Source organism: Corvus cornix, chromosome 8 (assembly GCF_000738735.6).
Source record: "Corvus cornix cornix isolate S_Up_H32 chromosome 8, ASM73873v5, whole genome shotgun sequence".
In the NCBI taxonomy this organism is placed as follows: Eukaryota; Metazoa; Chordata; class Aves; order Passeriformes; family Corvidae; genus Corvus; species Corvus cornix.
Window position 1 is genome coordinate 14,854,023 of NC_046338.1, and position 25,394 is coordinate 14,879,416.

Below are 25,394 nucleotides of genomic sequence, written 5' to 3' on the forward strand. Positions count from 1 at the left end.
AAGATTGAACTGGATGAAAAGCATGCAAAACTGGACCAGTAAGACCTGGTTTCAATTTTTAGTAGCACTACCGAAAGACAGAGTGGCACATGAAATATTTATGCTGTCGATAAATTGGAAGGTACAGTTTTACAGCCAAAAATATGCTACGTTATTCTGCTACAAAGGGAGGCAGAATTGCAGCAGTCTCTACACAAAAAATAATCTTTTCCCCAATTGCTTTTCAATGAAGTAGATTAATGTGCCATGAAAGCATTACAATATGTTAATCAGGTATTTGATCTGCTCTGTCCAACACTCAAAAAAAAAAGTCAGTTACTTCCTGGAAACTATATTAATGTTCCAAATAAACCTAGCTTTTTAAAGGCTAGGATTTAAAGGACTTCTCTGAGGGGGGATGATTTACTTATCGCTAGAATGATTTGCCTTTGGATTTTTAGGAGCTGTAACAGTCTTATTCAAAGGTTGCAAGCCAACAGCATTATATCAGAAATCCTGAGTGGAGGGTGCAGATAGATATGGATGGCAATATAAAACACACCACATTCAACTTTTGGAAGCTTTACTACTGAGTGACAGCTGCTGTATGATTGCTGTTCAGCCAGAAGTAGACAGGAAAATATTCTGAACCCAAATGCATGACTTGCGTGATTGCAATAATTTCATGTTTTTGACTGCTTAAATTCCCAGTCGGTGGACATCAACACAGGGGTCTCACTTTTCTGGCCTTAAGAAACATGTTTGAGCTATGTCAGCCTTAAAGTGATCCACAGGAAACTTCCACTGAAAAAGAAAAAAAAAAAAATCTGTATGAAATCATTGTGTCTAATTCACACGCTGCACAACCCATTCCTATAGCGCCCTGCTTTGATCCCTGTTTGTGCTGGCCAGCTCTAGGCCCCCCAGAGCAGAAAGAGCTGCACACAGATGTTACACTGCTAAACAGCTCATCAGTGGAGGAAACCAGGTCACTTCTCCTGTAGGAATATCACCAACAAAGTGATTTTGTCACAAAAATGTCTAACCTGGCTCTTCTCTGAGTAAGAATACTGGACACGTTTCTAGCAGAAGACATTTTGAACTTCAGTCTCTCCCTAAACTTTCCCAGATACCCATATGTTGATTTCATTCACAGTTAAATAGACAAGGACTTCCTTTTGAGAACTTCTCAAAGGGATTGCTGTGCTAGTAACCTATCACACTCCACTGAGTACTCATCCATATGGAGCTCAGTGATTGTTTTATCTTCTATAAAGATATCCCTTTTGGAGGCCTGTGCCTGGTACAAAATTATTGAGTACCTCTGCTCTTACTGGAAAGTAAGAAGAATTTATAGCAGCTTTTGTGACATAGATAGGAAACAGGAAAAGATCTTTTATCAAACTTAAACCACTAATAAACTACTTGGCAGGCAGGATTAAAAGGGTAAGGTACCAAGTAGCCCTAAGAATTACGCTGTTTGGTTTAATTTTTGTGCTCTCACACATTAACAAATACAAAGCATATAGGATTGCAGTAGGGAATAGGGAATCCAGGTCAGATCTTTAAGATCTGACAGTTTCAGGACTCAACATGCTTACAATTTAACATAATTAAAGACAAGAAATTATAATTGAATATGGAAATGTACTGGTTAGAAAGTGAATCTGTCAACCACAAATCACTTCATTTCTTATAACTCTGAAATCCTGTCCCACTATGAAATGCATGCAGCAGTGTACCCCACACTGACAAGGGGCACCCTACAGATTTAAATGTGGTGTGATTTCTGAACCACATTTTAAAATGTGGGTTTGAAAGCTACCAGCAACAGTGGGATCTCTTTCCCGGAGGCCGACTCTTCCTGCCCAGCTGATGCCTGCCAGGCCAGCAGGTAGCATATTGCTCATGACGGGGTTTGAGCACACTCGTTCTTACCCTAACAGCTCATTAATTCCTGGTCACCTTCTTTTTTTTTTTTTTCTTTCTCTACTCCATTCTTAACCAGATAAACTCTCTTTCTACTGGTTGAGCTCATCATTGAAAGCACTGTCAAACTTTTATACAAAATCTCTGGCTTTTACTGCTTTTCTAGCCAGGGACTTTCTGCCCAGCAGAAGAGAAACATTCCTGCTTGATAAGGGCCCTGCAAATGAACACATTCAGACTGAAAGTATAATCACAAAAGCAAGCACAATATGGACCAGGAACTGCGGGTTTGATACTTTTTCTGTCTATACTTACAGCAGTAATATATTTCATCTGACTGTATTGGAAAACTAAAACAGCATATTCAGCATTTTTGGGGGGAAATACCAAATAAAAATAGCATTGGAAAAAGGGCTGAGAGGTGAGATGCTGGCAACACCATCCTTACCAAAGGCTTCTAAAATTGTCTAGAGATGACAACTCACCCTTACCAAAGGCTTCTAAAATTGTCTAGAGATGACAACTCACCCAAAAGCAAGCTTAATTAGTCTATTTCTTTCTATAACACTGTCACTTTGCTACATGATGCAGACAGTAAAAATAATTTGCTTTAAAGAAAAATAGTAGAAGACCAAAATGCAGTCAAATCAGTACAGCTGCATCCAAGAACTTTGTGGCACAACACATAGCTTTCTATACTGTAAAATGAACAAGGCAAGAACTAATTTAGCTATACTTTACAGAGTTACTAAAAATACAAGCAGCAATCTCAAGTAAATGCTAGATCCTTCAGCAGTTAGAAAAAGTTTTATTATTTTCTTTATTAGAAAGAAATAAACCACAATAACTTGTCCTAATTGTTTTTTAGAAGAAAAGACATGGTAAGCTAACACCAGTTCAAAAAGGAACTGAGTAAAAGCAAATGATCTTTGTGACTAGTAGCCCTATTTCTACCATGAAAAAAAAAACCAAACCCAAACAAACAAAAAGGCAGTTGAGAGCCATAAAAAGAAGCAAAACAAACTAAAAAGGAAAAAAACCCAAAAACTAATTTCCTGGATAGCAAAATATAGGCCAAAATCAAGTTAGTGTACATCTTTGTATCATGTTCCAATGAAAAGTGTACAGCTTTGGAAAACCACCCATGGACTGGATTAAACAATTTATTTCTGAACTCTTTCCTTCATCCATGATGACTTTCAAAAAGGTTTTGATATTTTACAAGTAGCACAATCAGAATGAAATTAATACAAATATTTGTGTGTGTGTAATAAATTATAATTTTACTTTTTAAAAGTGCACAGAAGCAGATCATTAGCACATGTCAGTATTGGTTAGGACAGATAAGCATTTGCAAAAGCAAAAAGTATTCAACACCTTACTAATAACTAACAATGAAATAGAAGGGGTATTGTCTATGCATGAACTAACTTACGGTTTTGGTCAAAAAATACATATTATTTAAGTGTACATTGAAAATCACATATTTAACTGAATGTACTACTTTTCAAAAAACATATTACAGCATATATCTACAAAATTAATTAGAATTTAGAACTGAAAGTAAATTCAGAATTGTTTTTTGTACTAGTCCTGTGTTGGGGTTCTCCCCCCTGCCATGTAGCCCTGGGAGAGGGGCCCTGAGGGGAGACACGGGGTCTCCCTGCCGCTGCTCAGCCTCGTTCCCCATTGGTTGGTTTGTGTTCCCCTGCGCGGGCAAAGGACCCTCGGGTCCCGTGATTGCCTCAGGTCCTCGGCAGAGCTCCGGCCATGTGGCTGGAGAAATAAACATCACTCTGAAACATCTGTCAAGAATCAGTCTATATATTTCTTTTCCATGGGCCTCATTGTCTGATATGCGTGTTGCAGTATCCCCACTGTAACAAACAGTGGAGAATTGTGGGCAGAACGATCCCCGATCCCTAAGGACAGCGACAGGTTTGTGAGCAAACTCTGGATTTCTCTTCTTGTTTTCCTTTTGCTATTCCATCTCTAAACTATGGAGGAACCATGGAAAGACTCTTGGCTCTCTGAGCCACATGTGGACATTTATTTTAAACTTGAAAAGATTCTTGAACAACGATTTGTAAATTTTAGCTTAATTCAAGCTCAAAAGGAACTGAAATATTTCCTTTCATGGCTGTTTAAGAACTTTTTCCACGTTTCTTGAGACTTGATTCTTACCAAAGACTTTTGGAAGACCGTTTGGACACAGTTAATTTCTGAGTCAAAATATATGCCGATCCAAGAATATTTTCGTGAATACTATTTAATTACCAAGACCGTTGAGCAATGTCAGCTGTGTCCTTGCAAAGGGAAGCGTGCCTCAGAGTCCGTGCAACCGCAGCCACGTGTGCCAAGCGCTCTGCAAGCAGCAGCGAGGCAGATCTCTCACACGGGCAGAGTGACGCGAGCTGCAGTGTCGTCAGCAGAGTGAGGTGCGGTGGGAGCAACATGACCTGGCGGTGCCCGCCTGGCCCAGCGCAGCGCGTGGTGGAACGAGCCCTGTGAACACCCGACCGAGAGGGGCAGTGCGCGGGCGGTGGCCAGTGGCGATGGCTGTGGAGCGGAGCCGCGCCTAGCTGAGATGTGCACTGGAGCAGGGCGCAGGGGGGCCGCTGCTCAGGGCCCTGGCCGAGACATGCGTGCGGCACCAGGCAGCAGCAGCGCAGCTGAGAGCAGAGGAGATGGCGCGCAGGGAGCTGAGCACCGTGGCCCGGCCCAGTCCACGCGGCCCCAAATGCGACCCCGGGAAGAGCGTGCAGGCACGAGCAACCTCGATGGCCCCAGCAGCCCTGGCAGCTCCAACATGGGAGCGAGGGAAAGTGAATGCAAAAACACAGCGAGACAGAAAACAGCAGCCACTCAGAAAAAGGAAAAAATCATCGTAGCTAAGGTTTTTGGAATAGTAAAATGGTATAATGTTAAACAAAATTATGGTTTTATAATGAGATGTCGCAACCAGGAAGACATATTCGTTCATAGAACTGCTATTAAAAAGAATAACCCTGAAAAATGCATCCCAAGTTTAGGAGATGGAGAAGAGGTAGAGTTCAGGATTATTCAAGGAAGGAAAGGCCTGCAAGCAGTAGAGGACACTGGGCCTGATGGTGTTTCTGTGAAAGGCAGTATATATGCTAAAAATCGTAGTCATGTTAGACAATATCTCCATTATAAGCCCCCCCTACAGTCTGCCTTTCCTAATCCTACCTTTCCCCTTTATCCTATATCCTATTATCGCCAGTGTATTCCCAATCTGTTTTTTCACCCATGGTTTCCCTCACAAAATCATGCCTTTGCCAATTGTTTCACCAAAAATCCCTCTCCAATGCCGAGTGGGGGATGTAGAGGGGGAGGGAAGAAATTAACTATTGTTGTTTAGAGTTCCAACAGGTACAAATTGAAGAAACCCTCTCCTGCCTCAGTTTCCCCACAAAGCATGCTCAGAGAGTCCTGTCTCCCTTCTGTCAGCCTTAAGACATTCCAGAGAATCTGTTTGGACATTTAAAGACTCAGGAGGGTGGCTTGTTTTGTTTTGAAACTGTCCTTGTTATCTCATGTTTATCCAGTTGTTTTCAATGTTAAGTTTTAAATCTCTTTTTGTTAAAAATAAATGGGTGAAATGTTGGGGCCCTCCCCCCTGCCATGTAGCCCTGGGAGAGGGGCCCTGAGGGCACAGACACGGGGTTTCCCTGCCCCTGGTCAGCCTCGTTCCCATTGGTTGGTTTGTGTTCCCCTGTGTGGGCAAAGGACCCTCGGGTCCTGTGATTGCCTCAGTTCCTCGGCAGAGCCCCGGCCATGCGGCTGGGGAAATAAACATCTCTGAAAATATCTACCAAGAATCGGTCCATATGTATTTCTTTTCCACGGGCCTCGTTGTCTGATATGCGCGTTGCAGTATCCCCACTGTAACAGCCCTGCATCAGCTGAATATTTTTATGTGTTTTACCTGAGGCATAAGTCAATCTTACTGAACAGCAGCTCTTGAACTCAAATACTTAAATATCTTACTGGAACCGTGTCACCAGAATATATCAGCACATTCAGAGCTTAAACTATACCTGTATCTAAAATATTTTCCTACTTATTTATAAAATATTACTACAGTATATTCCTGAGCATAAAGAGATGTAGAGGAAAGTGGCTGGATGGGACAGCCTTTTGGTGGTGACTCTCCCATGTATTGCAGCACTGTGTACTATACTAGTGCTAAACAGCAGGGAAAAAAAGGAAGGAATCTAATGATCTAAATTTTTGCCTGTCTTAATAGGTTGGATATCGTTGAATTGAAGGATAATCTGTGATCATCTCATTTACCATGGACTAAAAGGACTCATGTAAGATTTTAGAGCCCAGGACATTCACATACCAATTTTGTGTGCATACCCCACACATACACACCTGCCACTGCTGTCATGCACTCAGCTTTGCACTGCTGTGCCATGGATAACATAATTGTTTAAAGCAATAGTATCAGCCCAATTTCCCACATGTGACCGACCAGTAGGATATATAGTAATGACTGACCTGCTTTCTCCTGCCCACAACAGATGTTTTCCTAGGGAAGAATTAACATTCTAGAACTCAAAATAGAACATCAAAAATGGCAAAATAGTGTAAAGTCTCAACAGCTTCATCTCCAACAAGACTGGGAGGCCAATCTTGATAAGTTTCTTCACTATAAAATAGATTAAAGAGTTCAGCCAAACATTGTTACATATGCAGCTTTCAAAAACTGCACATAATTCTGGATGCTTTGGTTCTTGTTCTCTGACTTCTGTAGGCTATTCTCCAGCTCTTTCAAATGTACTTCATGGTGCTTTTCATTCTAATGAAAAAAGATAAATGCAAAGAAACTTAGAAATAAAATATAAATCAATCATAATAATAATCTAAGACAACTAGTACCAAATTTTTATAGCCTTATTTACCTCTAAAAGTTTTCAGAGGCTCCACAAAAGCAAAGGTGCTAAAAAAGGCCTCAAAAGATTGAAGTTTTTGTTTATGTTCAGGCAGGACCAAACTGAACATGTTTGGATAGACTTAAAATCAAAAAAAGGCCTATAATAATTTATAATAATTGTAAATTCAGATTATTATCATTAACTCAGGAAAAAAAAGATATCACTACATCGTTATGGAATTGTTTTGCATCTAATCAAATCTAGATATGCTTATTGAACACAACTGATCTGAGAGGGAAATGACAACTTCATACATATTTTTTATTTTTGTCTTGCAGGGAAAACTGCCCTGAGTAAGTGCTGTAAACTCAATATTATACAAGTGATTTAGCTAGACTGGGTATCTGTTAGGTTGATGGGAAACGTCAATGTACAAAGTATATTGTCAAGCTGAATTAATTTACTATTCTGAAAAGCGTGTATCAACTGTATTAGTAGTGTGTTTTCAGTAATAGGAACTTGTTTGTGTAAATGGTGACATGGTAAGTGATTTCTGAAATCACAAATACCATTATTTACTCACGTGGTGAAATAAGCAGAGGAGTTGTTTTTTTTCTTCTTGCTTCTTTCTCACTTCAGCTTCAAGAAGTAGCAGTTTTCTCTGAAAGGCTTGTTCTTTGTATGATATTTTTTCCTGTTCTTCAGCAACCTATAATAACGAGAGCAAAATTATGTATATATATATATATATGATTTATATTTATAAATGATATCTATATTACATATATTTTTACTCTTAAAGCCCAAATCAAATTATTTTCTTATCTCTTAATATTAATAGCTCTATTTCCTATTCTTTCATCTAATACTTTACTTATTTCCCATGCACAAGAATTAAACAAACCTGAGAAATATTCTGGCCAAATTTGAAAGCTGTTTCACTTGGAAAAAAATGTAATACTAGTGGGAGTGGAACACTTTTTAGCTCATTTTCAAGTTAAGCCAAAATTTTAGTTTTTTCAAAACCTAAGAAATATCCTCAGTATTGAAAAAATCAGATGGTTATTCCTACATTATTAATCTGAAATTACAACTTCATACATTTTTTCTGATTAAACTAATATAATTCATTACAATCTAAACTCCTACATTTCCTCTTGAATTTGATTTACTGTTTGCATAATTTCTACAAATTACAAAATTCAGCTTAATATAGAAAGAATGAAAACTCTTCCTCCAAAAAGAGAAGGATTTCAACACCAAATTTCTTGTGAGGTTCTATAATGAAGAAAATAAAAGGTAAGATTAAGCTTTTGTGCAGAAACTTTTTGCCATGTGTGGGACTTAATATTAGGTTGTTAAAGCCTTTTGATTTGTCAAAAAAAAAAAGATAATAAAAGGTTGGTCGATTGAAACTTGTTATTAATTTCCATAGGATCCAAACTTGACAAAGGAATTGGTTGTTCAATCCATATTTAAAACAAGCAGAAATTCACAGTAACTTTTTAGTATTGCTCTCCACATGCAAAATAGTCTTGTCCCATCATTTTTTCTCAAGCACATTTTTAATGCTATTTTCAAATAGAAAGTATCAAACAAGACTGAGAGATGTATTAAATCACCAATACCATTTTCCTCCCTTCTTCCAAAGCAGATTCAAGTTGTCTGGTTAATGCATTATATTCTGCAATTTTATCTTCAAGCTGCAATTTACTGCACAGAAGAGTCTCATCTTCTTTTCTGAGCTGACAAGCAAGTCCTTCATTCTGAAATTCCATCTCTCCTAATTGCCTTTACAAAAAATGGATTAATGCATTATAATTCACTATAGCAGAAAAGTGTAGAAATTAATTTCAGTCAGATTTTTCAAATTACCTTTGAAGATCTTCATATTTCTTCTGAATGTTACAGATCTCTTCTTCTAATAAGAGATAGCCCATAGAAGTTACACTATCCTGTGAAAATGACAATTTGTTTCTAGTTGAAGAGATCTGTATACAGGATCTTACTAGAGTAAAGTAAGCCTGCCTATTAAAATCCATCAAATAATTTATCTGTAATTTCAGATAAATATTCTATATTCAGACAAATGTTATATTATATTGAAGTAAACATTATCTTGTATTACTGTACCTTGTATGACTATCTTAAATTAATAAAATACAGCCAAAGTAGGAGATTAAAATTTTCTGTGAACACTTTTGAAAACCTGCTATGTAACAAAGTCCTAAAAAACTCCATATGCTGCTCACGAAGCTTTGTGTATTAGGAGTTGGTCAGGTCTACCTATCTCCCAGCAAAAAAAGGCTCCCTCACACTACAGCCACAGGAAGCATAAAAATAACACTGCATACATACATGGTTATCACAGAAGAACAGTACAGCACTGGCAAAGAATTTCAGAAGGAAATGAATATCAAAAAAGACAATCGAGTTCATGAAAAGAGATGTATCAGCAGCAGAAGCTGAAGGAAGCAAGAAAACAGTCTTCTCCTGTCCAGCATCCAGAGTGCTAAACTTTTACATGTATTCTTTTAAATCTCAATAGCAATGAGATTATTGCTCCTTCTACCACCCATCAACAGCATGTTGGCAGTAAACAGCCACATCAACAGCCTGCTGGCACCGTCATTTAAAGGGCTGACCACCACCATTCACTGGACTACCTCAAGCAGTCCCATCCAGCAATTTGAGCTAATCTGCCTAATTTTGCTTGTAAGAATTACAGGATGTTCAGGTAGCAGACTGGTAGTAGCAGAAATTAGTCCAGCTGAACCAAGAAGAGGTTTTCTGCAGAGGCAGCAATTGCTCCAAAATGAATTTTCCTTAATTCTGGTTATAGAGTCAAGGGTAAAGGATATCACCAAGACTTAATGCTGAAATTTAACTACTGTTCCACCACCACTACTTAAGTGGTTCTTTCACACTTTTTCAGGAAAACTTGTAGTTAGATTGAAATTACATACATCATTTTATATAAGGCATAAATTTTGCACCCCAAAATTAATTTATAAAAATTAATGAAGTACTTTGCCAAACAATGATAGATGTAAGAGTTTATGAACATTCCTGGAAGAATCACAAATCAAGAGCTATGATTTTTATAAACATAAATAGTCTATAGGAGCACAGAGACTCACTGTGCTTCAGCTGTAGTTTTCTCAAGGACAGAGGAGGATGATTAAGCCCCTTTCCCACCCCACTAACTTAAAAACCTTTATCATTTGTGCTCTTCTAACTCAAAAGCACATTAAAAAAGACAAAAGACAATAACAAAAAAACCTCCAAACTTACCCTGCCACTGAAATTGATGTCACAGGAAAAAAGACCCAAGGGATATTCATATTCAGGCTTTAGAGAAAATACAAGCATTAGTGTTCAATACAGCCAAAAATAGAAATTATCCTATTAATGCATATTTTAAAAATAATTAATCAACTAAAACACTGCAATAATTAAAATTTTATACATCATCAAGAATATAATTTACCTGATTAAATATTTTATGGTTTATAAATTAGCCATTAAAACCAACACTAATGTAGAATTAAATTATTCTACTAGATACAAACAATATCTAGACTTGCATTTATTTCCAGGGAAGAATTCTGCAACACATCTCAGGACATAAGTATTTAAAAAGATCAAGAATATACTCACTCTAAAAGTAACAAATCTTGTCACACAATGAATTCACATAAATACAGTTGGCAACAGTTTTATTTGCATTGTGCTATTTCCACAGAAGAAGTTTTTGATTTATGAAGTAAGTAACAAAGGAAACCTCACCACTGTCACACCAACAGGAAAAAATGTCCCAAAGACTTTTTTCCACATAATTTTCTCATTTATCTTTAGAAATCAGCATGTTCTAACCACCTGAACCTCCAGCTCCCTAAGGGTTTTGCATTTCTGTGCAAGGATCCTTTCCCAGGACATAAGCCTTTGCTGGTTTTCCTCAGCTGCCTTCAGCAAGTCACAAACATGTTGTAACTCCTTTAACTCAGCCTCCGTTTTGTCCCTCACCTGCATAGTAGCATCACAGGAGAAAAATGTAAGTGTAAAACCATAAATTAATTGTAATACTTAATGGATTTTTACTTAGGTAATAAAGCTAAAATTCTACACAAGTTGCATATCACCTATTTTATAAAATACTGACAAAGATACAAGTTCTTTTCTGATTCTTAAGAAAGTGCTGTGTTCCAGTGTTCAGCTCCATCTGCTGAAAAACTTATAACTCATCTCTGTATGGATTCTCAATCTTAACTGTTAGTTAAAAAAACCCCAGCAGTTACAGTAGGTTTGCTTCCATACACAACTTTCACAGCTGTTCTGTCAAAAAGCTCCTTTCAAAATCATCAACAATAAAATCACATTTTTGAAAGTGATAAAAGAATTCTGGAATTCTAAAATAGCAGCCCAACTACTTGGTCATTGCACTAGGAATCATTCCTCACTTGTTTGCAATTGTGTAGTTTCCAAAACCCACCAGCTTTAGATAGCAGTTAGTAAAACTCAGAAATTTAAAAACAAGAGACAGTACCTTGTGACTTTTAATAACATCACAAAAATGTAGAAAAGATCAGTATCCTACGGAATTGTTTGGAAACATTCTTTATTACTGCAAAACTTACCTTATTTTCTTCTAAGCGTTTGTTTTCTGTTATTTTTTTGTTTTCATTTAAGACCACTTCATATCTGGATTTCAATTCTTCTACTGCAATTTGTCTTTTTTGTACCTAGGACAACATTTTTTTTTACATACATTTGCGAGGTCCTTCATTTAAATATAGAAAATATAGAATCATTAATATGAAGCATAAAGGAAAACCTATGATTTCTAAATAGTGTCTCAAAGTGTGTCATTATTTGAAGTTATTTATTTTCATTATCCTACTTGTCACAGCAAGTATAAAAGGGTTACCAGGTAAAGAGCACTGTCATATCAGTAGTGTGTTATCAACAATGGAGAATGAGCTGCAGTTGTGCTATAGAAACAGCCAGCCGGGCTCACACCTCTCTCCCCACATAACAACTATCACTGACACTTCCCATCTGAAGTCACTACAGCTCTGAGCTAGGGAATTTCACTCCACTCACTGCTTAAGGCTGGCTGTTACCTGAAACTACATCTACCATCTACCACTGGCAACAAATTTAATTGTGATGATGCATCCCACAGACAGGGCTCACTTAGATTCTGTATCATGTCTTTCTTTTCTCTTGACAATGATTTAAAAAATAAATAAGTGAAGAATGTCAGTGAAATTTTGTCTATACTATAGCAGAAATATATACATATTTGAAGCAAAAATTTCTGTGTGAATGGAGCCAAATACAAAAAAAAATTGTAAAAAGCCCATTTTAAGTTTGGTTTATTTGTTTCACTAGTATTTTCAATGGGGATTTACCTAGTGAAATAAAAAACTCATATAACCCTATACTCATAACCCTAACCCTAACCCTAATTTATATTTCTTGAATGAACTTGAATTTCTTGAACTTTCTTGGATACAGATATGCTCTTAGGAACACAAAATAAAATATGGTCAAGTAGAGGTAAAATATTGTCGGTATATCCACTGAAGACACCAGACTCAAACTTTATTTTTTAAATACATAGTTTATTGGGTCACTAGCCTGCTTTTTAGGAAGCAAATCTTGTTGAAGCAAGGTTGAAATTGTTGGCTTCAATGAGCTTCAAGTGGGCTTCACACGATTCAGTACAGACTATGTGTACTTGTAACAGTATGGAGACTGTTCTTTGATATCGTTTGTAATAGCACTTTCTTCTTTCATACTCAGTATTACAAAAAATTTTACAATCCCTATGACAACAAAATGGGTTTAGTACAAACAAAACCTTTATCATTTCCTCAAAACTGCTTACAAATTTAAGAAAACATACTTGAAGATTTCAAACATGGTAAGTCACCTCATTTTTATGCTGTTGTACGAGGTTTTCCTGCAGCTTTGCTTTTTCTTGCAGATGTAGCAACTCATATTCAACAGAAACTGTACTGTTCTCTAATGTAGCAAGGGAAGCCTCGATCAAAAATAGAAAATACAAAAATTTTAAGTGTTACTTAAGGAACACATTCTAGAATATGATATTAACAGCAAGTCACCTGCAGGCACTAGGAAGAGTGACATAAGTATTCTTCTTGTCAAACAAAAATGATAGTCCATAGTTCATTCGTCAGCTCATGAGAACATTTATATTGGATGACAAATACAATACAAAACCTGTAAACTCTTCAAAAATTGAAATTAATAATTAAGATAAACTCAGTTCTTTAATTTGAAAGTTTAACAAACATAAAAAACCAATTTCTACTTAAGCAATTGTGCAGTTACTGACAGTAAAATAAACAGCATCCTGATTAAGCAGATATATCATCAGAAAACCTTGTTCCTAGTTTTGCCATAAATTTCCACTGAAAAATTTTCAATGTCTCATTTACCCTTACTATTATAAATGGATGGCAAACTTCATTCTAGAGGTTTCTAGAATGTGTCTAGACAGAAGGTCCAAAGAGAATTAATGTGGTTACTTCATTAATGTATGAGAAATGTAGAGCCATTCAACAATGATTTATAATCTCACCTTTAATTTTTTGTTTTCAAGGTAAATCTTTTCATTTTCAGAGTTAACTGAATTTAGCCTTCCAAGAATTTCCTCCTCCGAGTTTCTTCTCCATTCCTCCCTTCTTTTCATGCCTTCCACAAGGCCTGTGATCTGACTTGTTAGACAGGCAAGAAGTTCTCTATAATACACAGTGCTTTCAAAACTCTCACTATGAAAATTAAATTGAACCTTAACACATTCTCCTATTCTCCTTCATTGTTTATATGTATATATATGTATAAAAATAAAAGGGGGAACGCATTTAAGCATCCAAAGAAACAATTATCTACTGAAATAAACTGTCTGAAAGAGGAGAGTTTCTACTCCAAGGAAGGGGTCTTAGCTCAATTACAGAACACCAAATCATACTTCCAAGAGAACTATGCATATGCACACTGTACAAAATGTAATTATATTGAATTTATAAGGTATATCATGTAAGGTCCTACTAAGAACATTCCCTAGCTACTTTAGGAATGTCACTTTCCATTATTAAAAGCAAAAAATTATGCTATGCCTCACTTTTTGCTTTTTATTGTTAATAAAGTTAACAAAATTTGTTTTGCTGTTTAGTGGTCACACACTGCTTAGTAGAACAAGTCTTGTTAGAATGGCACATTTCAAGCAAAGACTTGTATTTCCAACTGAAACAAAACCAGCAAAAACCAGCTGGAAGCAGAATGATATTTGTCCTTTCTTAGATGCCTTCTTGTACCCACTGGACCAACAGCGGGCTAGACAGATTTCTGGCGTGATCTTGTCTACCTGCACTTTGGTTAAATTTTAAAATCTGCTGCAAATATTTTCAGAAATGTCAGATTTTCTGGAACAAAATCAAAATATTCAAGCCAGTTTAATTTCAGCTGTTAAATACTTGAGCATGAATCAAGTTCTTTGTGAAATAAATACTGTCTCAGACCTAGAATAAAGGCATCTAAAAGTTTCTTTTGCTGATTTAAATTATAGTCCATATTTCTACCAACAGGAACAGTAAAAGGATATTTGTCACTGTCTGCCAAAAAAATGGCATACCCTTCATGTACATTAAGATTTGATTGCGTAGTTTGAATAAGGTTGGATAATTTTGTTCTGCTTTTCCTTACATGAGTGAACTGTTCAAATGGGCATCTGAGAGGAACCTTCTCTATCCTCTAGTGAGGTGAGACATTAGTGGAACTGAAATAATTTTGCCATCAGTAGTCTGAAGTAGGAACTAGAAGACAAAGAACCTTCTTCTATTCTGTAAACAGAAGGGTTAACACTCAAGCTGTGGAATCAGTTATTAAATAAGCGGTTATGTGGAGGCCACATAGTAGCTGCCAGCAAGTTCAGGCTAATCAGAAGTATGCAGGGAAAAGAATATGTTCCTTACTGGTAAAGGGGAATAAAGCTTTAAAGGAAGTGAAATGCAGCAGAGACAAGGCTAAAAATCTTAAATTTGTTCTTATTTCCAACTCTAAATTCTGCTCAGAATTTCAAAATATAAATAAACTCATTTACATTGTCAACAATGAGTACTGCACTACTAAATATCAACACCCTGTGACTACATAAGTAAACAAAAAAGATCAACAGTACAACTTACTTCTGAAGATCTTCTATTTGAACTTCTAACATTGTCTTTTCTTCAACTATTCTATCATGCTGCTTTTTCCAGACATCAGAGGCTGACAATATCTCACACAGTTTGACTTCCTAGAGAATGCAGAAATTATAAATTATGTAACATAAGAATGCTACTGAAGAATGCCATTTAATTCTACAAATTTTTCTAAACACAAGAGCAATTTAATGTAAAAAAGTTTTATTGGATCTCCCTCGTACAAAGGAATATAAATTTTCTCTCATCTCAAAATAAAATCAACAAAATTACCCACACTTTGTAAAAATCAGTCTAAGTACAGACTTACTTTCAAAGCAGAGACATAGTTAACACTGGTATTGTATATCAACTGTAGAATACAACATTTCAAAATTTAAGATGACAACCTTTTCTTACCAAAAAAATTGTCTTTGATGCATCTCAACTACATACAAATTACATCAATTAATACACAAATAAAACTGTGCCAAAATATTTTAAGAATGAAAAATACTAGCTAGGTAAGAAATGAAACATTAGGTAAAATCCCTTAAATGAATATGGATAATTAACCAACACATGCTATCTTGAAATTCAATGAGGAAGAAAACAACTGTGACTTCAAAACATTAGAAGTTCAGGAATTAGTTGCTGTCTCTCTGTACTGCTAATTTTAGTTAAAGAGCCAGTACTGCCTTCTCACAAAGATCTAAGAATATAAAAACCATTATTAATCATCTCCTGGAACACTGAGTGGAAAAGTATATCCTTAATACTGACATATCTGAAATTATTATAACGCATCTAATTGTATGAAAACATATTCTTATTAGGAAATCCAGATAGGGCAGTAAGCACAGTTATGGTGCACCTGGCCTTTTTGAACAATTACAAACTATTGATAGGCAGAGCAAGATTCCATGGAACAATTTGGATTAAAGAAGAAGTTTTATACTTGGCTTTTGAAAAGGTTCAGAACAAGCAGCCTAGAAACAGAAAGCTAAGTAACCATGAGACATCACATATTAATAAATAAAGAAAATTAAGACTTCAAACTACAATCATGGATTCTCAGTTAGTACATTATATTTCTGAGTTAGTCAGTGCTTATCCATAGAGGACTAACAGGAAGACCAGGAGAGGTTTAACCAAAAGCTGGTGAGACTCCTCTTACTTCCTACAGTTTGAAATGTACAACCTCATGACTTAAGACAATCACTAAATTTTAATAAAACAAAGACACTTAATAGTAACAGTTTTCATAACACCTATAACAACCTTTTCCTTAACAAATGAGCAACAAAACAAAAGACGTAGAAGCACAGCCTAATCAAACAAATGTTTCTATTTTCCACAGGTGAAAGTATTTCCATTGTTCAGTTTCAAACAACACAACACAACATTTCTCACAGCATAGTCACTCACATGTTCTCTTATTTTAGAGGTTACATTTTTCACAGCTTCTTCAAAGCGTTGAACTCTTTGTTTCTGGGACCTTGTTGCTTTTTCCAGAGCAATCTTCTTTTGCTCATTTGTTTCCTTTAAGGCTAACTTCTGGCACTTGTATTCACCAATTTGACGTTTCCACTCTGCTATTTTATTTTCTAGAGTCTGCAGCATAATTAAAATCAACTCTTCAAATGCAAAACCTTACAGATAATTTTGTTCTATAAAATAATCAGGAATAGCTGTTACATTTATAATCTGTTTCCATGTTATCTTGGTGTCTCAAATCTTGTGGTTGATGCAAGGAGCTAGCTGAGATAAGTACAAGAAAAATACAGAGAGAAAGTCATTACAAAGATGAAGAGACTGAGAAGGTGCAGTAGCAGGCAGGAGTAGGGGAAAAGACAGCAATCTAACCACCTCTGTGTGCTCTTGGAAATGAATGCAGAATTTCAATTTAGAAGGCATGGTATGGATGTTAAACCTGTTTATGAGGAAAATAAAATGGTTTCATCAGACTATTTCTGTAAAGAATATCACCTCAATGATGCTACCAGTGATATGCACTGATGTATTAGAGTATGTGCTCTGAACTGAGTGACACACACACTACCAGGTCTGGAGATAGGCTGTATGACTGTATATGAAATTTTAATATGAAATTTAATATCTTGGATTTGTGTTTTTTAAAGTCAGGAAGCTAGGAAAAGCTGGAGTCTTTTCTTTAGTATAGGTATTACAATATGGTCTGCGATTAGATGACAATATACTATTGCCTTGCAAGATCTCTGAATTTTTTCCATGCATAAAATGGCCCCACTTTATTAATGACACAGACTTGTTTAGTGAATAAAATATTTTTTATAAACAATGAAGCAGAAATGCATTTTAATGCATTTAATAATATTATGAAACGTGTGCAAAGCAGTCAAGATGGGAACAGGGTTCTACAACGGCCATTATATTGTCTTTTCTATTACTGTCATTATTTCTGACTAACTAGATGTTTATGTCACTCTGATGAAGACAGTATACTGATCCCATTTCATGCAGGAAGCCAATCTCTCTAACTTCATGGCTTTTGTATTTTTCATCTATATACCACATAAATATGAATGGAAAATAACAACAGACATTAAAACACTACATGGTGATGTTCATTAAAAGCAATACCAGACTCTGATTCAAGGAGAGTCTCAGATTCTCCTATCAAAAATGACCAAGCTACCAATAGACAGTTAGTTTCATAAAGACAAGTGTAAATCCTGTTCATATCTCTTACTATTCTTCCACTGAACTCCAGCAATGTAGGTAGCAGCAGTGTAAATGAATTACTCAGTTCAGTGATAAATATTCTTACTGTAGGAATGATTAATACATTTGTTTCCTTCTTTTTAGCCTAGGTCTGACACTACATTATGTACTACATGAATAAAGACCTACTACTTGGCTACTGACTATGTGAACGTGCCAGCCTTATTCAAGATACTCATTGCCAGTTGCTATAAAATATGCATATTATGCATGAGGGGATATCTCTCAGTACAAGTCTGGCTAATGGCCTCAAAACTTTTACACAATCAAAGCAAAATGTATGTGGTTTTCCAAGTGAAAGATGGTCTTGGGTACTGGGATTCACCAAAAAGCAAAAGTGCTACTTCAAAAAATGAAACAATGAAACAAAACCCTATGTAAATGGTAGTTTTTCTATATAAAAGCTTACAGAGCATCTAATAAACAAAAATGTGACTTGAGGTGGTGGATAAACACCTTCAATAAACACAGCAAATAGAAGATCTCAGTCTACGTATGGATTTCTTTAACTATTGGTGTAAGTAAACAGCTGCTATCCCCTATCATAACCACAGGAGGTCAGAATCACACTAAGAAAAAGTGCTTTGGGCACTAGTCAGTGGCTGAGGTAAATTCAAATTGAGAACTAATTTCGTAAGAGCAATGCTAAGCTTTTGCAAGCTTTTGTCTAGATATTAACAAAATCCTCCAGCAATTTCTGAAAGCGAACAAAACTTTTAAATAGAGATTGAATGAAAATACAGCTGTATATCAAGTTATTTTATCTAATGAAAATGTTGTTGGAATTCCATAATTGTACTAGGTAGAATAAGAAAACAATTTTTATTTAGAAGAAAACGTGAGGGATGCAGACATAGACACGTGATTTAAAATTGCCTTGATCTAGGCTGGGTGACAACCTCAAATGATACGATTAGCAGGGGATATATGTTAGTTAAAACGTTTGGAAATTAGAAATACATTCTTTTTAGCCAATGTTTGTTCATTCATGCCTACGTTCTTGACAAGTTTCATATACTGTATTCTGAGGCCACATACAGCTCCAGCCTCTCACACATGACCTCCTCCTTGCCTTTTTCTAGAGCCAGTAACTGAAACAAGCACCCAAATTTAACTTGTGCTTTTTAGAACAGAAAATGGAAATAATTTAACCTACCTCTACCTACCTCAAACGAAGTGAGATTAGGCATTAGTCTTAAATGTTTCACTTTCAGTCAGTATAAAGAGACTTATTGATTGTTTCACAGACAATAAGAAGAAACAGGGTGTGGCTGTCACCGTTCTCTTAGAACAGAAAGGCACCATATGGACTTGCCTATCTCTTTCTCTTGACCATATGGAGACTGTCTTCTAGACAGTGCAGTTAAGTGAGTGCACTTATAGCTTCTATGCATGTTTCACTTTGCTTCACTGGAACTGTCCAAGTGGGCACAAGTTGAGAAAAGAAGAAAAAAACCAAAAAAACAACCTTGCAATTAAAATAGTGTGGTCAGGCAGACCTTGCAAAATATAAATACTTATGATTTTAGTTGTTTTGGATTTTTCTTTTACCAAGAATTTGATTTCAAAACAGGCCACAGTAAGGTTTTGCTATTTTTTTTTCCAATAAACTGAAACACAAATAAAAACATTTTGACCTGTATTTTCACTTTTAATTCATCATTTTCTGCTTCTTTTCTTTCAATCTGACACTGCAGGTGAGCTTGTACTTCCTTTACTGATCTTGACAGTTGGTTTCCTTTCTGTACGTTGATCTAAGAAAGACAAACACAAATCTATTGGACTATACTGTATGATGCTCTCTTTATTTTTTTTACTATGCTGTAGTTTCTAACTGACTTTTGAAAGTCCTCAAAACCTGGAAAAGAAAAAACGTGCTCTACAAGTATATTCACAAGCACTAACCTGCTACAAATTGTATTAATGTTAAATAGAAATCACCAAGTTGAACCTATTTATGTATAATTATTGCATCATATTTAATCCGGGTTTAAGAAGTAGGAATAAGGCCTGGAAGCATGAACTCAGAAATCCAGGTTGAGCAAAGGCATCCAGCTAGCAGGATGACTAACATTAAGCCACACTGATCAGCTGTGCTCTGACTAATTAGACCTGAACTGACCTTCATTAAATTCCAAAGACCAGCATCTACTATTAGAAGTATTGATACATTTAATTCAAACTCTAATTTTGAGGGGTACACAAATCATAAGAGAAGAGGAAACTCATGTCACCAGGACTCGGGTCAGATGATTCTACGAAATATCTTTCAATATAATTCCTTTGGCTCATTCTAAGTAAGAAGTAATAAGGTAGAAAATTATTGTATTATCAGTATAGACTAAAAGAGACTAAAACAACGTACCAGTGGAAGTGTTCATTATAGATACCAGTAAGAAAGGCAGATTCTGTCAAGTATTGATGAAAATGCCATTTATTGAAATTAATGTAAGAAGGAACAAGGGGATAGTATAGCAAATCATTTATCATTTCAGATGCTGGACACCCTAAATTGTTCAACATAAGGTAGGTCTCTAGTCAGGGCATGGTAGGCCACATAGATCCCATCAACATTGAAGTCTGCTGGCATTGGGGTCTTCAGAATCTTTATAGGCTTTTCTGTACAGCATTTCTATTCTCAAGCAAAAAGATGTTTCCATGAAAATGTGCTCCTTCACTTGAAGATAAAGACAAGGACATGACAATGGTCCCCACAGGCTTCTCTATTATGACAAGCTGGTAAAGTTTATCCCGCAGCCAAGTGATGTGTTCACTTGGTTAAGCAAAAAAAATTCTTAAAGAAGACCCATAGCTCTTAAAACACCCCAAGGAGTTACAAATAACAAAGTACACCGCTGCCCCCTTAAAGGTTTAACTGAGCCTATTTGGTCCCTCACTAACACTGAACCAGGCTGCATTGCATACACACAGAGAGCACTGGAGTTACTCAATCTGTAACACACACTGCCAAACTACCAGTAAAATAGCTTTCAGACTTTTACACTACCCTCTTATACAGAACAGTTCTTTCCTTCCAGTGTTGGTATTTGCACTGAGCCCCTTCTTTTGGTGCAAAGAATGAATGATCTCTTGCCACCCTTGTCAGCCTTTGATGATATTAGCTCTGCTGCCTGTACTACCTTTCCTCAAAGAGCCATGGGAACTAACTGTGAACAGTATCTGTTTAGCTTACTCCATATTATGCCATATAAATACTTTTATTCCAGAACTATTGAAAATCAGTAAATCAGAAGTCAAAAGCCATTAGTCTGGATGCGTGCCCCTCCCTGTACCTTACGATATTAGTGTTAAGGATAACTGTATCCGTAGTTGGTTTGAATATAGTTTTGGTGGTTTTAAGATAATTCTGTATGAAACATCTTTCAGGATTTTACTTTTTTCATAGGTCTTTGAAATAATTGTTTTACTCAAAGTTTAAAATTTTTAATTAAAAATCAAGTACATTGGAAGAAAACATTCATTCCAACGGAACGGGTCACTCACTTTTTCACACTGAAGCATGGATGAAAGTTCTTCAATCTGTTTCTCCTTTTCAAGTATTTTTTTCCTGAGATTCTTAATGGGGAAAAAAAAAAACAACAAAGAAATTATTTTAATGTACGTGTACAACAAAGCCTCAGTAATGCGCATTGATGAACATTTCAGATGTAAAACTAAGATTCAATTTTGTGATGGTAAATCACAAATACTCCCACTTTTCCACTCTTACTGAAAATTGTATGCCCTATAAGGTAGCCAATTTCAGATGTACAGCATAGAACAAAGAGAATCAAATTTTAATTTACTTACAGCATTCTGAATTTCATTTTCACTTAGCTTCTGCATCCAAGTGTTAATGTTTTTACTGTTTAACTGCAACACAGGAAACATTAAAAATTTCTTCTGATTATAACTGATTTAAAATTTTTCAATGGTCTTAAATTGGTTACATACAATGTGCTACATTTTCAAATTTGCTACCTGGTACATATGAATATAAAGGCTCACATACTCACAAGCTACTTAGTTGGTGGTTTAAACCCTAAAGATTCAATTTATTTTGTACATAGGATTTGCAGCTGAAGAAACAAACCAGGGTTATTCCATACACCTATTTATTTTTTATTTTATCTAGAAGGGCTCTAAATACTGTAGATAAGTGTTATTTAAGCATGTAGTTAAATGATAAAAGCATTTGTAGAATTCACAGTATTTCAAAGACTAATATTAAGAGCTAAAGCCTTCTAGGAGCCTCAGTTAGTTAGGAGAATTTGAAAATTGAATCAGAAAGCATAAGCTGGAAGATCACAAAAATCAATTTGCATTAACTCTTTGTAGAACTTATGTGTCCATGATATTGTCAGCTAAACTCATTATTTTAAAATGTCCAATTGTGTGTGTTTGAACATAACTTTCTATTTTAAAAAAGTAGAGTTGTGTGGCTTTTAGACTGTAAATCCCAAACCTTTTAATTTCACTAATGAGAAGATAAACCCACAAACTCAAGTTGGAAACTCTGGCATCAAAATTTTACTACAACTCCTTCATCTTATCCTGGCCTGCATGTAATCCCTGATAATGTTCCGTAATCTTGATCCCATGCCTATCTGTGAAGTCAGTCCATGGACCTCAATTCCACATCCAGGTTTCCACCTTTGCATGCACAGCAAACTTACAAATACTGTATTCCGTAGAAGTCCTAACCTCTCCTGACTACACTGAATCAGATTTGTTATCAGAAAAAAAAATATATAAACAGGAATGGTTTTGTGACCTGACACTGATTTATCAGCAAAAATACTCAGAAGACTTCCCAGAATTAAGAAGTGACTGGAAACCTAAATTACTCATAGCATCTTTCCATTCTCAAGAAATAGTCTTCCCCACAGTTCATTCTTTATGAACTTTTTATCTTTTTGTTGAATGATCAACAGAAAGCCTCATGCTTGTAAGACAACTAGCATTGTCTATGAAAACCTGAAAATGAAGATTATCTTCAAAATTAAAAAATAAAGTTCAGAATAAACACCCATCTTTGTTAGGTTCTGAAAAAGAGTTAAGAAAGTCAGCAATGATAAAACACATTTAATTTTAAGAAATCTACATTCTTCACTCTGTCAGGTTTCTGTGTGAGTTCCACATGTGAGTTCCACATGTCTACTGTTATACAGGAATTCACTCAGATTCACTTCCTGTTTTAACAAACATAGTTCAACAAACTCCTTCCAAATTTTTAGGAACTTTCTTAGTGCACAGGACATAACAAAAAAATCTCTCCCCAATGCGTCCATTAAGGAAGATAATATGACTAAATGTTTCTTTCAGACTTGTGTAAGAAACATCCATTTCCATTGATTCTATGTTTATGCCTTACATATTTTCTTACTTGGTGTTCTAGACTGTCAGACTCTTTGCTCATATCAGTAAAATATTTTTCATCTTGGATGGCTTTTGTAGTTCTGTGACAATCCTTTATATGTGGCTGAAGCAGTGAACACAGTTTTCCTGTTTCTCCAGGCGGCACACATGTTTTTCCCTGAAATAGCATTCATAATTATGTAACATTTAGTTTCACTCACAGTAAGGTCACTGATATTGCTAATTCAAGGATATCAACATAAAACAAGTCAGGTCCTCAGGAGAATCCTTTAAGCGAAAGTTTAAAGGTCAAAGAATAATTTAGGACTTTCAACAAGGATAAAAGCCTGTGATACCACAGGATGTACCCTCAGTTTGCTCACAGAACACACCTAATCTACAAGGCAAAGGCAAACAGACTACCTCCAGTGAAGGTGAAGGCCAAGACCTGCTCAGATTCCAATTTTGCTGTTTTTCACAGCAGACTTCTTCCAATTTCGAGGCAGCAATGGCTTTCCTCTTTTCCCAGTTTGGAAAAACTTCTCACCAGGCCTGGCTGCTCAGGAAAATGATGCTGCCTGTGCCATGGCAAGCCCAGAGCCATACCAGACCTACTACCTAAATGCATCCCATTCCCCCACTTCCTTATCAGGCACCAGCAGCCTGTCATTCACCCTCAACCCTTCTCCAAACACCTCTCCTGCCTCTACCCTAGCATTCCAGCATGCTTGATGCCTTCACCAAGCACAAAGTTATCTGTTTACTCCACTCAATGCTCCACTGACTACTCATTATTTTTTCAGAAGTGGATTGTGTTGCCTTCTCCACACACCAGGACCCATTTCTTCTGCTCTCAGCCTGTGCCACGTGCATCTCCATCAAAAGGATTTGTCAGACTAAGAGTTTTTGTTCTTACATCCATATTCTCCTTCACATAATTGAGAAAATGAGTAACAAATTTTGGAAGTTCCCATCTTAAATAACGACTTCCTCACAGAATCAGAATGCAGACTGCTCTGTTCCTAATTGTTGTCTTAAGGCAAATGAATACACTCAAACATCCAAGGTTTTTTATTTTATACATGTATATGTGTGTGTGTGTCTTGTTTTATAACAGGATTAGATTTCCTGGCAGACCTCAACTTGTGTAACACACTGCAACTCTTTGTAGCTTTTTCCTGGATATACAACCAAAACCAAGTTCTTGAATTTAATTACTTCCAGTGAAAACAGCACCTTTGAAGATTAAACATAATGCTTCATTTATCATAGCCAATCTGTGTAAGCAGAAAGGAACAAATAAGAATTTTGTCATAGTTTCAGTATACTCTTGCTATGTCCACCACTGTCACTTAGCCATTTTTTGAAATATCACCTACATCACATCTATAACCAGGAAGTATATTTTTAACCTTGTTAACAAAGTAAATACAATTAAAAAAAATCAAGCCTAACAGGAACAGAATGAACTTGCCTCAATAGTGTGAAGAAGAACAAACTTTTCCTGAAGATCAAAGTCCAGTGAAGGAGCAGTAGAGTCATGTACAGGTAAAGATGAGGATGGTTGTGATGATGATGATGACATTTTGATTTAATGCTGTATAACAAAACAGTATATGTTAACAGATTTTGGTGTTCTGTGAATCAGTAACCTAAGCATTGCTGGCATCCCAGGTTGTTCCCACTACAGTGGGATTACTGGACTGGACCAGTCACAGCAGAGGTGTAACACAGCTAAGGCAACTGAAATCTCCCACAAGAATTCACAACTTGCAAATGCTTAGGCACCAATGAATTCATAAATTTGGTGCACAGAAAGCAAATCCTTCCACAGCAGAAAACTGAACACACACGAAAGACAGAGTAAAGCTCGCAGCTGCTATTTCTCACTTCCTCGCTCCCCAGCACAGAGGGGGAGGCTCAGGGGCACAGGTCACTCAAGGCCAGCCCTCACTCCGGGCCCACACTCGGGCTCTCACCTCACCGAACGCCCCTGCGCTCGCTGCCTGCGGCTCCCGCCCCTGGGGTGTCCGGCGGGTCACCCCCCTCAGCACCGCTCCTGTGGGGCAGTGTGGGGCATGCCCAGCCCCTGACCCTCAGCACCTTTCCTGTGGAGCAGTGTCCCCTCAGCACCCCTCCCGCTGGTCCCCACCTGCGCCCGCCGCCCCTCGCCGCCGGGACCTGTTGCCGGAGGAACGCGCCGCTGCCGTTGCCGTTGCCGCTGCCGGAGGAACGCGCCGCTGCCGTTGCC

At 36.6% G+C, this 25,394-nt stretch overlaps 1 protein-coding gene across 7 annotated transcripts; it reads right to left on the reverse strand.

The window, feature by feature from the left end:
• Positions 1–545: 545 nt before the first annotated feature.
• On the reverse strand, positions 546–25,394 carry ODF2L (outer dense fiber of sperm tails 2 like). 7 transcript variants are annotated; one of them, XR_005602533.1, is made up of 18 exons: positions 25,296–25,394; positions 24,618–24,740; positions 23,160–23,321; positions 21,596–21,658; positions 21,290–21,361; positions 19,423–19,539; positions 16,451–16,636; positions 15,029–15,138; positions 13,423–13,558; positions 12,751–12,861; positions 11,450–11,554; positions 10,692–10,838; positions 10,107–10,163; positions 8,688–8,767; positions 8,441–8,603; positions 7,396–7,521; positions 6,436–6,736; positions 546–783 (listed from the first exon to the last, which is right to left on the reverse strand). XR_005602533.1 is itself a non-coding variant. In XM_039556451.1 (17 exons), exons 2-17 carry the CDS (start codon positions 24,726–24,728, stop codon positions 6,608–6,610), a joined length of 1,863 nt encoding a protein of 620 aa, XP_039412385.1. In that variant the 5' UTR covers positions 24,729–24,740; positions 25,296–25,394; the 3' UTR covers positions 5,780–6,607. The 7 variants fall into 7 exon arrangements, 6 of the variants coding, with proteins under 6 accessions (XP_039412385.1, XP_039412382.1, XP_039412383.1 ...); XM_039556451.1 differs by lacking the exon at positions 546–783 and having other exon boundaries at positions 5,780–6,736; positions 23,172–23,321; XM_039556448.1 differs by lacking the exon at positions 546–783 and having other exon boundaries at positions 5,780–6,736.